Source organism: Oryctolagus cuniculus, chromosome 14 (genome assembly GCF_051225735.1).
Source record: "Oryctolagus cuniculus isolate XC-2025 breed Fujian yellow rabbit chromosome 14, ASM5122573v1, whole genome shotgun sequence".
In the NCBI taxonomy this organism is placed as follows: domain Eukaryota; kingdom Metazoa; phylum Chordata; class Mammalia; order Lagomorpha; family Leporidae; genus Oryctolagus; species Oryctolagus cuniculus.
In genome coordinates, this window is record NC_142880.1 from 75555226 (window position 1) to 75572078 (window position 16853).

The window sequence follows — 16853 nt, forward strand, 5'->3', positions numbered from 1 at the left end:
ATTATAATTTTGTTGATGAAAACAATGAAAATCTTAATTTAGAATCTATTTTATGTTATTTTGGTTTTTATCATTGTGAAATACTTTGACGACATTTACTCAAAATGATTCTATTATATTCCCTGTTCCGGATATTACTGATATAGAGAGTATGGTGGGGAGCTTTAATATTTAAAATAAAAAATTAACAACTATCAGGATCTATATATAGTCCTCCTGTGATACACATTTTTAATCTTCCTCACAGAAAGCCAGGAAAGGTAGTAGACAGATGACAATTTATAAAATCTCGACTAAACACATAACTTGGCACAACTCCTTAGCCATCCTTACATTCACTTAGCAAGTTTACAGGATGTGCAGGGTGCTCTAATGGGGAATTAAACAGACTATTGAGGCATAACATGCAATTCTCATTTTGCTAACAGAACCACTATTTTCTTCAGTTCTCTATTCCTCATTAAAAATTACTCAAACCCAGCTCAGCAGATGCGTCTAAAACAGTCCAATGGGAAATCCCATTCTTATGCCAGTGATGGGTGTGGTGAAGTCATGAGATCTTGTTCTGTCCCATGAGAGAATGGAAGAGAGATCACCACGCTTCTAGAGATGTGAGACCCTAAGGAACACGCACAGGAAGAGCTGGTCCTCTCTCCTAACCTTGTCCTGGCCAGATGACTACTGGGGGCCTGCGACAAGTGAAGGCGAGGTCTGAGAGTGTACACATGACTCTTGGCAGCAACACTGACCCACTGAATTAATCAACCCTGGTGCCACACCATCTCTGAGTTTCTTATTATATGATAATAAAATTTAACTGAATTTCCTTGTCATATAAGTCTGTGCTAGATTTTCTGCTACTTGCAGCTAAAATTATTCCTTTCCAGTGCAAACTGCATAGCTAACAGTTTCAGAGATGTATACAAATATTGAATAAATAGCAGTAATGTGATAAACATCAGAATGCTGAACAAGATATTGATATTGACTCTATCACTTCTAAGGGTTCTTCCTGCTTTTGGAAAAAGGAGAAAATACTTTCCCTTGGAATGATCAGGAAACACTATGTGGAGAAGGATTTCAATAACAGGACAAGTGCTTGGTAAGAAAACAATCTATTCTTACTTGATAGTAATGAGGATAGAGGAAAAAGTTGTTGGAGCAATGTCATAAAGAGAAGTCAGGATGGAACACAACCCACATTGAGTTTGATAGTTACAGTTCTGGGAGTCAGGGGAAACATAACACAGAGTTGGTTTACTTCTAGGATCTCAGCATATCTGTATATCTTTATCAAAGATGTTAAGGACACATTGATGAAAGACAGTCTCTTCAGTATATAGTGTTGGGAAAATTGGATGCCCACACACAAAAGAATGAACTTAAAACTCCCCCCCACCACCACCACCAAACTTTTATCTCTCACCATATACAAAAATTAACTCAAAATAGGTGAAATGTTTAAATGTATGACATGAAACTACTAGAAAAAAAATAGGGCTTTGGGAAACTGGGATGGGTAAGGATTTTTTGTGTGTGTAAAACCCCAAAGCACAGAAAACAAAAGCAAAATTAGACAAATGGCATTACATCAAACAAAAAAAGCTTATCTTACAGCCAAGAAATTAACAGAGTGAAGAGACAACTAACAGAATGGGAGAAAATATTTGCAACTATACAACTGACGAGAAATTAATAACCAGAATATGTAAGGAACTCAAACAACTGAGTCTGATTTTAAAGTGATCAATAGACATTTCTCAACAGATGACATACGAATGATCAACAGATATATGAAGAAGGCTCAATTTTACTAATTATCAGAGAAATACAAATAAAACCACAGAGAGCTATCACCTCATTCCAGTTACAATTGTTATCATCAAAGAGAGAAAAGATAGGGGCCGGCGCCGTGGCTCACTTGGTTAATCCTCCGCCTGCGGCGCCAGCATCCCATATGGGCGCTGGGTTCTAGTCCCGGTTGCTCCACTTCCAGTCCAGCTCTCTGCTGTGGCTCGGGAAGGCAGTGGAGGATGGCCCAAGTGCTTGGGCCCTGCACCCACATGGGAGACCAGGAGGGAGCACCTGGCTCCTGGCTTCGGATCGGCATATCTCCGGCCATAGAGGCCATCTGAGGGGTGAACCAACAGAAGGAAGACCTTTCTCTCTGTCTCTCTGTCTCTCTCTCTCTCTCTCTAACTCTGTCAAATAAAAAAAAAAGAATTCTAATTTCTCATAGAAGAGATCATTAATTAATCAATTTATTAAAAAACTTTAAAAAAGAGAAAAGATAACAAGCACTGGCGGGGATGTGGAGAAAAAGAGAAGACTTGCACACTGTTGATGAGAGTGTAAATTAGAACAGCCATTATGGAAACAGTATGAAGGTTCCTCAAGAAACTACTTACCATATGATCCAGCAATCCCTCTATGTCATAGATAACTGAGGGGACAGAAATCAGTAAGCTGAAGAGACATCTGCATTGACATTATTGCAGCATTCACGATTCCCAAGAGCCTAGATATGGAATCAACTCAGTTGTCCACTGACAGATGAATGAATAAAGAAAATGTGGCACATGGTCAATACGCCAAATTTAATACTAAATATTATTTAGTCATAAAAAAGAATGAAATTGTATGATTTGCAGTAGCATGAATAGAAATTGAAGACATTATGTTAAGTGAAATAGGTCAGGTGCAAAAAGACAAAGACCACATGATCTCACTCTCCCATGGAATCTAAAAAAGTGATCTCATAGGACAGAGTCAAATGGCGGATAGTTAGAGGGGAGAAGGGGCTGGGGAAAGGCTGATCAGTGAGTGCTAAGCTATGTTTAGAAGAAGTGAGTTCTGGTGTTCTCCTATACAGCAGAGTGCCTACAGGTAACAATAATGCACTATATATTTCCCGAAAAACTGGAAGAAATGATTTTGAATATTTTGATTTTGAATATTTTTTACTTCAAAGAAATGATAAATGTTTGAGGAGACAGATATTAGTCTACCCTAATTTGAATACTCTACAATGAATACATTTATCAACACATGACGATAAATCTGTCTCATTTTTTTCAACTTAATTTTTTATTTATTTTTTGAGGTAACATCTTTAATTTACATTATAGTCAAAGGCTTAATGACTCTACTAAATAAAGAGTTTAACAAATAAAGAGTCAAAAGGAAAATAGGCAGGGCTATAAACAACAATCAAAAGAAAAGATGGTCAACTTCACTAATGTAAAGTAAATTTTGAAACAGCTTTGATGTGCTATTTTTTAACTAGGTTTTATATGTTCTAATTTATTGATGGTTGCCTTTATGCTTTCTCTTCTTAAACATTGTTTTTAATTTATCATCTCATTTCTAGTTTTTATAGTGATTTCATTTATTCACAGAAAATCTTTGATCCACCTGGGATTCTTTGTGATAAAGAATAGGACAGGAATTCAGTTGTTGGTGTGAGGCCAGAAGTGGGGAGGAGGGATGGAGAGATAGTATACAAACATGTCTGCCTCTGTGTGTGTATGTGTGTGTGTGTGTGTGTGTGTGTACACCATCATACAGCTCCCCAATGTCCTTCCCTACTCCAATTTTCAAAGATGAGATTGTGTCACCATAATTGCTAAAGAATCACTTAACAAGTTAGCTCAACCATTACTGGACAGAAAGCAAGGCCAGAGGATGGTAGGCTACAAAGGAGGGACCCAGGGAAGATCTGCCCAATCCTGATCTCAGGCACCTGGGGCTGGGCAGGATTGGACAGTCTCAGAAACCTTGGGTTCGAGAAATTTTTTCAAAGGAAACATAACAGAAATAGATGGGAAGGGCTTAAAACAGATCTGCTATGCACCTGCACCTACTTAGCGGGTGCTTCTCAAACTACCTGTGGGGGAGATGAGGCGTGATTGGGGTTTTTGTCTATTCATTTGTTTTTAGTTTCAGTCCATCATTAACTGATACTTCTATGCAATACAGTACAAATGATAGAAAAATTAATTAAATAAAAACAAAGGCCAGCAGGCCGGCGCTGCGGTTCAATAGGCTAATCCTCCACCTAGCGGCGCTGACACACTGGGTTCTAGTCCCAGTTGGGGCACCGGATTCTGTCCCAGTTGCCCCTCTTCCAGGCCAGCTCTCTGCTATGGCCCGGGGGGTGCAGTGGAGGATGGCCCAAGTGCTTGGGCCCTGCACCCTGTGGGAGACCAGGAGAAGCACCTGGCTCCTGGCTCCTGCCTTCGGATAGGCGCAGTGTGCCGGCTGCAGCACTCTGGCCGCGGCGGCCATTGGAGGGTGAACCAACGGCAAAAGGAAGACCTTTCTCTCTTTCTCTCTCTCTCACTGTCCACTCTGCCTGTAAAAAACAACAACAACAACAAAAAAAACACCAGCAAAATACATGGGCAAATTTTTATTAACAAATTCTATTTCATTAATAAAATAAAATAAAAATAGAGCCATGTTAACTGACTGCTAACAGTTTCTAAACTGTAACTGTCAGTTTCTGTCCTCATCGTTCCCTGGATCTGTAACAACCACAGGTCTGTGGGCCACACTCAGAGATATGGCTCTAGAGGATGTGGCTTATGAATCAGACGAAGGTGTCCGAGCTGTTGAAGGGAAACCCAAGTGCTACAACAGCACACATGGCTCTCGGAGCCCCCAAGACAGCTGTTCTGTGGGGGCCTCTGAAACACTAGAGGGTCACAAACAACATTTCTAAGAGCAGCTAGGGGGGACCGCTAAACACCACACAGCAAAGGAGAGCCTCAAGGCCACAGGAAGCCAGTCCCAGGCTGCACGCCGCCTTGCACTTGCTCAGCCAGGCACAGCTGCTGCAAAAGTCATCCAAAGCAAACAGGGCGCTCCCCGCAGCAGACTCAACAGAACAAAAACCAACACCCAGAAATAAATGAGATCTCCGAGCTCATCATGTTACACAGCCCACTGTCTTCAAATCCAGGACCCCAAATACAATAACAAAAGATACTCTTAACAAGCGCATGGATCCAAAGCCAAAACTAAATAACTCATTACTATAAACCAACTCGATGCTCAGAATTTTCCAGGTCAGCTACAAGAAAGAGTTATGAGACTGTCTTCCCAACTGAACTAACTCTCACCCGTGTCTAATTGTAGTATGCGAGGCTGAATCCCTTTTTCCTTTCTAGCGCAGCCAGCTTACCTCCTGGAGCATCGGAGTCCCAGGAACTCCTCAAAGCAGGGTGGGCTTGTGGTCTCATTGAAAGGAACATGGAGCTTGGAGCCAGCATGTAAAGGTTTAAGGACCACCTGCAGTTCAGTAATCTCACTAAGTCCCTGAGCTTCAGTTTCCTTATCTAGCAAACAAGACTAATGACAGCCCCTCCCTGGAAATGCCTCTGAAAACTGTGGCCATTTGTAAAACGCTGGATGTGAGTCCTCAGTACCCAGAAATAAGCAGCTGAGTGATGTTTCCGACCACGTGCCCCCCACCCCCCCCATAAAGCTTTGCCTTTCACAGTTTAGTTGTTCTTTGGAGCTCATGTCACTTCCACACACCACACACCATCTTCCTTTTGTTCCCGACACCAGTGGGATACCCTCAGAGTACGGAACTGGCCTCATCCTGCCCACCTGACAACTTGCAAAAGTGCCTGAGGGATTCACCCCAGGCCCATCACCAGAGACAGAAATGATGTGAAAATGCACAGGGGCACGTGGGTGAGACTCACACGTTTGCTTTATTTCGTGTGTGGCTTTCCTTACCCGGTCCCTCTCGGTTCACCTTCTCCTCTCCCTGGCAGGAAGTCACAGCTCTGCATGGGTTCTGGTCCTTCTGTTTAATGTTTCAGAAAGCTTTTTGCTGTCACTGCATCCCTAGAAAATAAAGGCAGGCCACTTGACAAATTCTGTGTTCTAGCAGTGGCCTTATTAGCACATTCTTTAGATCAGGCAAATGATGCAATCCAGGTCATATGCTGTAGCCTTGGGCAAATCACTCAACTTCTCTGAGCTTATTTCTTCAGTCATAACATAAATACAAGAGCTGCACGCCTTCTTCACATATGTACATGAACACATAAATGGCTACGTAAAGAGATTTATGGAAATAAGTTCAAGTATTTTATTAAACTAAATAATACATAATTATAATATTTATTATTATTCCTACTTTATGGTCCTAGGAAACAAAAGGTGGTAGTCTCTTGCAACCTGCTAAGCAAAATAGCTCTGGATTTTAATTCTTCTACATTAAAAAAAAAAAAGATAGAATGTGTGTATCTTAGAAAAAAGAAGGTAAAACCTGTTAATACAATTCAGTGTTGCTACAGAGTGGCTGGGCTTCTGGCGCCTGCTTTATCTATTTGCATTGATTTTGTAATGTTTGCACTGTTGATCAATACCAGTGCAAACAGAATCTTGTAGAATCCTAAGTCTAACACCTTTTGTAGTAAAAGGGAAAGCACTTTGGGAGACCTGGCAATGTATTGTCATCTCTTCCTGGGCAAAATGACAAAATACAGTCCTTGATTTTTAAGAGATATTATTATAAAGTCCCTGAATAAACACATGGTCATTTTTAATTAAAAATGATTAAAAGAGAAACTCCAAATCAAAAATATGTTGCCAATGTTTGCCTTTAATAACATGATTAAATCTCTCAAAAATGAAACTAAAATTTAACCAAATTTAGTCATATTTAGAGGAAATGGCATGACTAGCCACAAGTTTGCTACAAAACATATGGCTTTCTCTGGGTGATGTTTAGACTTTAGTTAAGCCATGCTATAAAGCAACCATGATCTGTGCAAGGTTCCTTGTCTCTCTTCTTCATAAATCTATGTCTAAATGAAAAAATAGAGAGCACTAAAATATGACAGGCACCATTTATGCCAGAAAACATAGTAGTATTGCTTTAGAGCAATAAATATCTTCAAACTTTCTCTGCCACTTCATTGAGTTCTTATATCTTGGATGTTATGTATGATTGTTGTTACTCAGATAATGGAGATGGTGGCCTTCAGAAATGAGTTCGTTATTGCACACAAACCTCTCTCCAAAAAAACAAAGAACTGACAACGCCCTAAGCCCCTAAGCTGATGTATACACTTCTAAACTTAGGTGTGAAAAAAAAAACTTAACTTTTGAATACTTGTGGTGAAAAAATTAAAACTTGCAAGAACAAAATTCAGTCTTCAGAATCATCTTCCTTGGTCAATAGGATCAGAGTATTTCATCTGGGCTTCTTAAATCTAAATCACTCAAATGATTAGGTTTTCTTCTTTTTTTCTCCTTGTCCTAGTAGCTGGGACTTGTGTGACTACAGAGTGTAAGTATCTAATGTATAGAGCCCATATGTAAACGTTCAATAAATTTCTATGGTTATATTATTATATTGTAGATGAAAATGATTTTCACAATCATCTCTATCCCTCTCTGCTGTATCATAAAATCATTTATCAGCAAAGTTACAAGAACTATTAGCTAAGGTTGTTGTTTTTTAATCTTTGAAAATAGTATAGTGTCTGTCTATTGGAAGAATTACATGAAGCAAAGTGCTTGGATCTTTGTGTGAAATCTTGGAGCTTCCTTTTGTAGGTTCCGATACGGAGATTATTGGAGGCAGAGAAGTGTCCCCTCACTCCAGGCCGTTTATGGCTTCCATTCAGTACGGCGGCATTCACACTTGCGGAGGAGTCCTGATCGCTCCACAGTGGGTGCTGACAGCAGCCCACTGCCACATGCGGTGAGTCCCAACACTTCCCATGCATCTCTCTCTCTCCTTCAGGTCTGCTGGGAGAGAAGTTCTCTTCCCCGGGGGTGAGAATTCCAACAGTTAGTTTTTGTGATTGCTGGTCAACCACCATGTCCACCCTTTTTACCCTAGGTTTTTCTTTTCAGGGAGAACTAGATTTCTTCTCCCAGTAGGCAAATTCAGCCGTTAGACAACGTTCAGTCTCCCATCTAGTGCCAGTGAACACAGTAGCAGTAATAAACGGAGATCATTCCTGATCTTCTGTCATTCTGCGCATGAGGAAATCGACAACCTGGCCTTGCTCTGTGCTCTTCAGCATCTCCATTTTACAAAAGGAGAAAAATAGTAATAAATAGTACAGTCGTTTCCCCCCACCCACAGGTTTTGAGGATGCCTGAAACCACGGATAGTACAGAATCCTATGTATACTATGTCTTTTCCTACGCACGTATACCTATGATTAAGTTTAATTTGTAAGTTAGGCACCGGAAGAGATTGACAACAGTAATTATAAAAATAGAACAGTTATAATAATAAAGTGAAATAACAGTTATTTAAAACTGAGGACTTACTTATTTCTAGAATTTTCTGTTTGATATAGTTAGTCCTTGGTTGACCAGGGGTAACTGAAATCACAGGTAAAGGGTGCAGGTATACCTGCTTCATGTGATTTTGAACATTCAATAATACCTATTTAAGTATTTTGGCACACAGAGCATATTCAGTATTATTATTTCTTTTAATTTAATTTTTTTGACAGGCAGAGTTAGACAGTGAGAGAGAGAGACAGAGAGAAAGGTCTTCCTTCCGTTGGTTCACCCCTCAAATGGCCGCTAAAGCCAGTGCACCGCGCCAATCCGAAGCCAGGAGCCAGGTGCTCCCTCCTGGTCTCCCATGGGGTGCAGGGCCCAAGCACCTGGGCCATCCTCCACTGCACTCCCGGGCCACAGCAGAGAGCTGGACTGGAAGAGGGGCAACCGGGACAGAATCCGGCGCCCCAACCGGGGCTAGAACCCGGTGTGCCGGTGCCACAGGTGGAGGAATAGCCTAGTGAGCCGCGGTGCCAGCCAGTATTATTGTTAGTATCTGTGTGTGTGTGTGGTGTTTTGTTGGTCAGTTTCTAGAGACCTTGCCTCCCAATGTCTGAGGCCCACAGTTTGGAAATCACAGCAACAGTATTCCCAGGTGGAAGAAAGTAGCTAATAGATTATTTGTAAGAAGAGATAAAGAGAGTTATTTTTCTGGAGTTCCTAGAATGAAAACTTTTCTGAAGACAGAGTCGAACCTTCAAAAGTCCGTTTCAGTCTAGGATTCCCTATCCTCAGTTACGAAAGCCCACAATCCAACCTGGGATGCTGCAAGCAGCACAAATTGTGCTTGGGGTGTTCAGTTCCCTGTGCTTGTGTTTGCTTCCTTGCTTCTTGCCTGAGCAAGCTGAGACAGAGCCGTCGCCGTCTCTTCTCCTTACACTTCAGAGTCCGTCTTCGTCCCCATGGATGGTTCCCCTGGTATCAGCTGGATCCAGGCAGAATAGCTCAGTTGACTCACTTCACCGTGCTTTGGGAGTTTGTCTAATTGTCCCAATTTAATGAACTCTCTGAATACACACCGGAAGTTTGGAAGCCTACAAACAGGCAGAACTTGTGTTTTCTTTGTAAATAGCATGCTGCTGGTTTTCAGTCTCATATGACTATATAAGTGGGGTTCTTGCTCTCACAAAAAGTGCCTTCACAACCCCATCACATCTGTCCCTCTCCCCAGGGAACATGGTCCCTCGGGACCTGTGGGGCAGAGGGTAGCGGACCATAAATGTTCATCCCTTGCAAACTGCGCATGTCTTCAAAGATGCTTATGGCCCATATTCAAAGAGACTAGAACTTCCCCCGAATACCGAGCTTGACTTAAAAATGCTCAACAAATGCTGGTGGCAAGAAGGAAAGGAATTGGAGGACTGTATTTATTTATGGATTTATTTTTGCTATACCTAAAACACCATGTGCAAAAAAAAGTCCTTCACAAACCATAAAATGCTATAGGCAAATAAATAATATTAACTTGAATTTTAGATTTTGACATGCATATTTAACTCAAGAGAAGTGGGTTCCCAAATTTGGAAAAAGAGACCCAAAAAAAACTGAAGAGAGGTCTTGGAGTTTAAAAAGAAATACAAAAACTATTGCTAAATACCATTTTCAATGGCTGGAGTATAAAGAACTCCAAAATATGTGGATCAAATTTCCTCCACAGGACACTTGGGTGTAAAAATGTAGGCAGATTGGTGTTTGGAAAAATATTAAGCTTTATGAAATTCAAAATATTTAGGAAATAGTTCAATGGTGGCTTCCCACAAATGTACTCCCAAGTGTCCTGTGGGAATAGTTTGCTAACCTCAGGCCTCTCTCTCTCTCTCTCTCTGTCTCTTGGTAGAACAGTGAAGTGAGCCAACTCTGGGGGTGCTCCCTTCTCACCACCCACCCACACTGCTCCTCCTTTAGTACCTGGACCCCTTTATTAGCTACCATGTCAGATATCAAAGGACGCGAGTAAAGTCTCCCTGTGTGAATATAATCTCATTTTCAGCATTTTAACTCACCAGAAGCAAAACTCTCACCAGTTGGTGTCCATGGCCCTCCTAAGTTTCTTCCAATGCCCTCCCTCACTAAGCCTTACTGCCTCTCCCTCCTGCCTAGCAAGTTAGTAGATTGAATCTTCCATAGTTCTTTCCATGCAGCCTTACTCCATCTCCAACACGGATAAACACATTCAATGCAAGCAACTAACTTCTGATCCTGCTTGGATTTCCATGTTGGAGCCTCCACTTAATATCGCTGGGGTGTTCTCAAGTGTATTAACTTGTCTGCACCTCAATTGGGGATTATCCTAATACCTCCCTCATAGGGCTGCTAAATAGATGTTAACAAGTTTTATTTATTTTTTTCTTTCTCTCTTTCTTTTGATGCAGAGAGAAAGAGAACTCATATCTGCTAGTTCACTTCCCAAATACCTGGAGGTTGAGAATTCAATCCAGGTCTCCCACGTGGGTGTAGAGATCCACCTACCTGAGCCATCACCTGTTGCCTGCTAGGGTGTGCATCAGCAAGAAGTGAGAATCAGGAGGGTGGACTCCCACCCAGGCACTCTGACATGAAATGCAGGAATCTTAACCACTAGGCCAAATGCCCACCCCAAGTATTGTCTGTGTCTATGTGTGCCTTCTGTGATAGGAACTGAGTAACTCAACTAATGAGCCACTTATGTTGATGAGATGGGACTGAGGGAAGCACCCTTTCTGACAGCCAACAGCTTCCATCTCTGGCTTAGACAAGGGAGACCTCCAAGAAACAGGAACCCCACCTTTTGTGATCACACCTCACCGAGTGAATCTAAGCAGAAACAGTGCTTAGGATCCAGGCAGGCAGAGGAAGTAGAAGGGCTTGGCCTGGGGTTTAAAGAGGAATTGAGGGAAAATACTGGGGGTGGAGTCACAAAAGCTGAATTTGGGTTCTGTTTTCCCTGTATATGAGGTGTGTCACCTAGGGGCAGGCAGAAATGCCTTCAACTAGTGAGGAGTGCATGTCCCATCATCTTCAACAAGACAGGTCGTTGGTGGGCACTATTGAGACAATGTTTACAGCCAAGTTCAGCAGATGACCAAAAACTCACTGTCAACAACACTATGATTCTGCTCTAAACATAATTCTGTCCAGGTAAATCCAAGGGGAAACTCAGGAAGTTCCATTATCAATACCACGTCCAGGTGATTCTTTTTTTTTTTTTTTTTTTTTTTGACAGGCAGAGTGGACAGTGAGAGAGAGAGACAGAGAGAAAGGTCTTCCTTTGCCGTTGGTTCACCCTCCAATGGCCGCCGCGGCCGGCGCGCTGCGGCCGGCGCACCGCGCTGATCCGATGGCAGGAGCCAGGAGCCAGGTGCTTTTCCTGGTCTCCCATGGGGTGCAGGGCCCAAAACCTGGGCCATCCTCCACTGCACTCCCTGGCCACAGCAGAGAGCTGGCCTGGAAGAGGGGCAACCGGGACAGAATCCGGCACCCCAACCAGGCCTAGAACCCGGTGTGCCGGCGCCGCTAGGCGGAGGATTAGCCTAGTGAGCCGCGGCGCCGGCAGTCCAGGTGATTCTAAAACAGGTCTGAGGACCACACTTGGAGAAATACTGTGTATGCGAATGAAAGACACTGGTATTGTTATGTCTCTTCTGTGTGGAGTCTGGAGCGAGCTTTAACTAAGGAAGTGAAATCCTGGAACTTGGCTAATTCCAGGTATACCACAGACAGAAAGCTTGACCTTGCTAGTTCAGATTACAGTTGAAGGGTATCTGGAAACTGAACGTTTAGAAAGCATTACGAGGGTTGTTTTTGGTATTAGCATGTCCCAGTGGAAATGAAAATAACCAAAACATTTCAAAGGCAATAGCTAGTTAAGGAAATGAGTAAAAGATAAAAGAAAACCAAAAATGTTCTCAGCACCACTCCCTTCAAGAGAATCCGGGCCCTCCACTCTGCATTTGTACCACACAGCCCTCCTGGTGTGAGTTGTTTATGTACATACCGACTTTTTACTACCATGTTCCTCTTGGGGACATCATCCATCCCCTCCAAAGCCTCGGGGTTAGTGGGTATGTTGGATTTGAACTTGAATCAGTCCCAGGAAATCCAATGCACATCCCCTGAGAAATTGCAGCCCTATTCTGATTTTGCAATAGGCAACGTTTTCAACAAATAGAGCTGGAATTTCCAAAGTAAACTCTTCTGGCAGAAACCAAGAAGGGGCCGTTCCAGGCAGCCACAGCTCTGCCATACGCAAAGCCACACCACCACAATCATGTGCTCATTCTCCAAGCTTGAAGCAGTCATTGCTTCCTTTTTCTTTATGTTCCTGTGTTCTTTTTCATCTTTATTAGTCTGTATATTGGAGTATATGTGTTTTTCTATAATCCACCTGGATTCCCTTTTCAAGAAGCAACCAATAGTTAAATGTAAATAAATAAATACAATTATTTTTATAATCTCTCCTATTCTGAAAAAGAATTTGAAGTGGTTTCCATAAAAATACATATTGCAATGGGATAATTCTGAAGTATACAAATGGCTCCAAAGCATTGTCAGGATCTCCAAAACAGCTTTTCTATTTTCATCATTGACTATAAATGTAATGTTATACAACTTACAGTAAATCAGATTGATTGTCACATTGTTGAAACACTGGTACTAGAACTGTGTACAACTAGAAATTTAAAGACTTGTGTTTCTTTACCTGACTCACTAGTTTGTACTCTCTAAATCACCACTGGAATTATCAATGGCTACTAACCTTGAAATATCGTCATTTCAAAATAGTGGCTTTTTTGCATTTGACCAAAACCTTTCCTTTCTTCTCCAGATTACCTTTCTTATTGAAGGGATAGGACATATGAGCATTTATGACCACCATGAAATGGTCCTTACATCCCCGTATTTTCCTGAAATGAGGTCTAGACATACAGAAAACAAGTTTAGAGTCATAGGTTTACCTTAACTATTGAAATACAATGTTGGGAAGATGCAAAAGTGTTAGTGGTAGATGTGCAATAATATAAAATGTATATTTTTAAATGGTTAAAATGGTAAATTTTATTATATGCATTTTACAACAATGGCAAACATAAGAAATATAATTTCCTTTATTTGGACAAAATATTGTTGTAAACTTTATCTAAGTCAGTTATGACTTCACTGCTTTCTTCCCACAGTAGAGTATAAATTATGTTTTGTTTTGTTTTTCAGTACCAGGGAATTGGTTTGGGAGGGGATTGTAGCCAAGTCATATGGGCCTTGATATTCAATCATGCTGGGGTCCAGTGAGACCTCTATCACTCCACCTAATGCTAAACAGGTTACCTTAGAAGTGGTCTTTCTGTATGTATGTATATGACCCTCTCCACCATCTCCGCTCCCCACTGAGGACTTTGAAAATCATTCTGTTAACCACATTCTCTTTGCTTTTTTAGCTTTACCAAAGGCCAGTCTCCAATGGTGGTTTTAGGAGCACACTCTCTCTCAAAAAATGAGCCCTCCAAACAAACATTCGCCATTAAAAAATTCATACCGTTCTCAAGATTTCCATCTGGTCTTCAATCACATGATATCATGCTGGTTAAGGTATGTAGCATTGTCTTCCTTCAATTTCTCCAACATTCTCCTATACCCTGGCTCAATGATTTACATCATCTACACAAAACCATTTCGCAAACACTTTCCCTGTGTTTGAGTTGATTAAGACATGTTCTGTGAAGCCTTGTGTTGCTTCACATACTGCTTTCAAAGAAACAAAAATTCATCACAAATGCATCAGGGCCATGTTCATACAAGAAAATGTGACGATGACGCTCACATACAGAGGAGGAGCCACAGTGAGAACTTCCTTCCCAAGTGCTTTTCTCATTAGCAAGTGAAAAATACAAGAGTCATCCATGCAACAGAGCCAACCAAGTGACTTCAGGGACTCAGAAGTGAGTTACAACTTAGTCTAGACCACACTAAGTGTAGTCCAAACTCAGTCTAGACCGTATTCAAAGAGCAGGAAACAACTCAGCCTTCAAAGTCATGACCTATGGATGTCATTCCACAGAATACCATCCAATACAAGGCACAGGCCAGTTCGCTTGAGACTGGGCAAAATTCCTGCTCTGTAGATGCTTCTTCCCTGAGCGTCAGAGAGCTCCCCACAGGGAACAGAGAGCATGTTCAGCAGAGCAACAATCACGAATGTAGCTGCAGGCTGCCACCAAAGTAGATCCGGGAAAAAGGGATGCCTTGTTAGGAGAGAGGGACCACACATGCAACATACAGGCTTATAAGCAAATACAAATGGGAAAGAATGATAACCAAGTATTTTTTTTCAATCTCTCAGCTTCAAACAGCCGCGGAACTCAACAAGCATGTCCAGCTGCTCCACCCAAGATCCAAGAACTATATTAGAGCTGGAACCAGATGCCAAGTTACTGGCTGGGGAGCCACTGAGCCAGACTTTTCAAGCACCTCTGATACCCTGCAAGAAGTTACTGTTACTGTGATAAGTCGAAAACTGTGCAACAGCCCAAGTTACTACAACCGCAACCCTATTATAACCAACAACATGATTTGTGCAGGAGATGCCAAAGGTCAGAAAGATTCCTGCCAGGTAAGAATTTTTCACTAAACAAGCATCTCAGAGTACTATATTTCAGTCAAGTCTCCATTTTCTCACTAACACTGAGGAAAAGAGACATGGAAAACATGAAAGTACACTTTTTAAAAATCTGTTTTCCATTCCTGCAATTTGATTTTGGGCCTTGAGCAGCACCAAAATGAAATGCACAATTTTTTAAAATTTCTTTTATTTTTGTGGATTATTTCAAACTTTATGTTCACCCATTCCTCACTATATAAAGTTCAATAGTTGGGGCCAGTACTGTGACACAGCAGATTAAATCACCACCTGCAACACAGGCATTCCAAATGACACTAGTTCAAGTCCCAGTTGCTCTACTTCAAGTCCACCTCCTTGCTTAATAGACCTGGAAAGGCAGCAGAAGATGGCCCAGGTACTTGGGCCCCTGCCACGCATATGGGAGACCCAGATGAAGTTCTTGGCTCCTGGTTTCAACCTGGCCCAACCATGGCCATCGTGGCCATTTAGGAAGTGAGCCAGATGGAAGATCAATCCATCTCTCCCATCCTCTACCCCCATAACTCTGCTTTTCATATAAACAAATATTTAAAAAAAAAAAAAAGTTCAATAGCCACTGATTTTCAAAAGAATATCCATATATGTACATAGAGATAGCTAGAGACAGAATATTTAGCCAGTGACAGAGACAAAGGAATTGTTACAGTCATAATCATAGACAGAGATGTGAATATAGACAGATGACAGAAACATGGTCCTAAATAGAGACATAGAAAACCTATACAGAGGTTGTGTGTCAGGCACTCTTCAGGACACAAAGACACCAGGGACTCAGGTAATAATCCTTTGGACAGTCAACAGTGAGGATGGAAAATATCTCAATAGCTTCTCACCATTCTTCTCACCGTTCTATCTCCCCATTTTTTTCCTTCCAGGGTGACTCAGGTGGCCCCTTGATCTGTAAAGGTGTCTTTCACGCCATAGTCTCTGGAGGTCATAAGTGCGGTATTGCCAAAAAGCCTGGAATCTACACCCTGCTGACTAAGAGATACCAGACTTGGATCAAAAGTAACCTTGCCCCATCTCATGAAAATTAAGATTACAAATGATTTTCTGAGATCTACCAGTTACTTCTTTTTTCTATAGTATGCTCACAGGCCACCTTTATCTTCAGCCATAGTTGCATTTAGGTAAAGCAGAATATGGTTGGCATCCATTTCTGTACCCCTGAGACTTATTTTGTTCTTCAAATCAAGTTCTTTGTCACCTCTATCACTGATGTATTTCTATCATGCTGAATAAAATTTAGAAGACTCTCTGTTGGTCTTTTATGGATATGAAGTAATAGCTTCCCCCATTCCACCCACACTCCCCAAAGGGCAACAAGGTGACGAAATGAGACAGCAATGGCACCACCTACAGTCAACATTTATTATGTTGTGGTTTCTGCTGAATCACCCTAAGCTGTTGAGAGTTCTTTAAACTGCTGTAAGAACGTTCAACATGAGAGTTATCCTTTTAACACATTTTCCAATATATTGCATAGTACGATTAACTGTGGGCACAATCACATAGAGGAGGCATCTAGCGTTTACTCATCTTGTATCACTGAAACTGAAACTTTATACCAGTTGAAAAGCAATCCCCCATTTGCCCCACTACCACTTCCTGGCCCCAGGCAAATACCATACTATTCTCCGCATCTACATGTTTGTCTATCCTAAGTTCTATTTTTAAAATAATAAGAAACTCAGGAAAGAATCATTAAGGCTTATTCAAACATTTGTATAGGATTTGTCGTTTGTTTATAACACAGTTTTGTTCCAGAAAAAGATTTAAGGCAATATACAAAAATGCCTGTGAAACAATAAAATAAAGAATTAAAAGTAAGTTGGTGAAGGCATCAGAACAAAGGAGAAATAAGAATAAGAAGGAGAAGATAAAGGAAGAAGTA

General features: G+C 41.4%; 1 protein-coding gene across 1 annotated transcript; it reads left to right on the forward strand.

Moving 5' to 3' along the window:
- The first annotated feature begins 7175 nt into the window (after positions 1 to 7175).
- Positions 7176 to 16215, forward strand: GZMK (granzyme K). The gene is made up of 5 exons (XM_017344539.4): positions 7176 to 7312; positions 7582 to 7729; positions 13740 to 13890; positions 14642 to 14911; positions 15835 to 16215. The coding sequence occupies exons 1-5, from the start codon at positions 7249 to 7251 to the stop codon at positions 15994 to 15996; spliced, it is 795 nt and encodes a 264-aa protein (XP_017200028.3). The 5' UTR covers positions 7176 to 7248; the 3' UTR covers positions 15997 to 16215.
- The last annotated feature ends 638 nt before the right edge of the window (positions 16216 to 16853 follow it).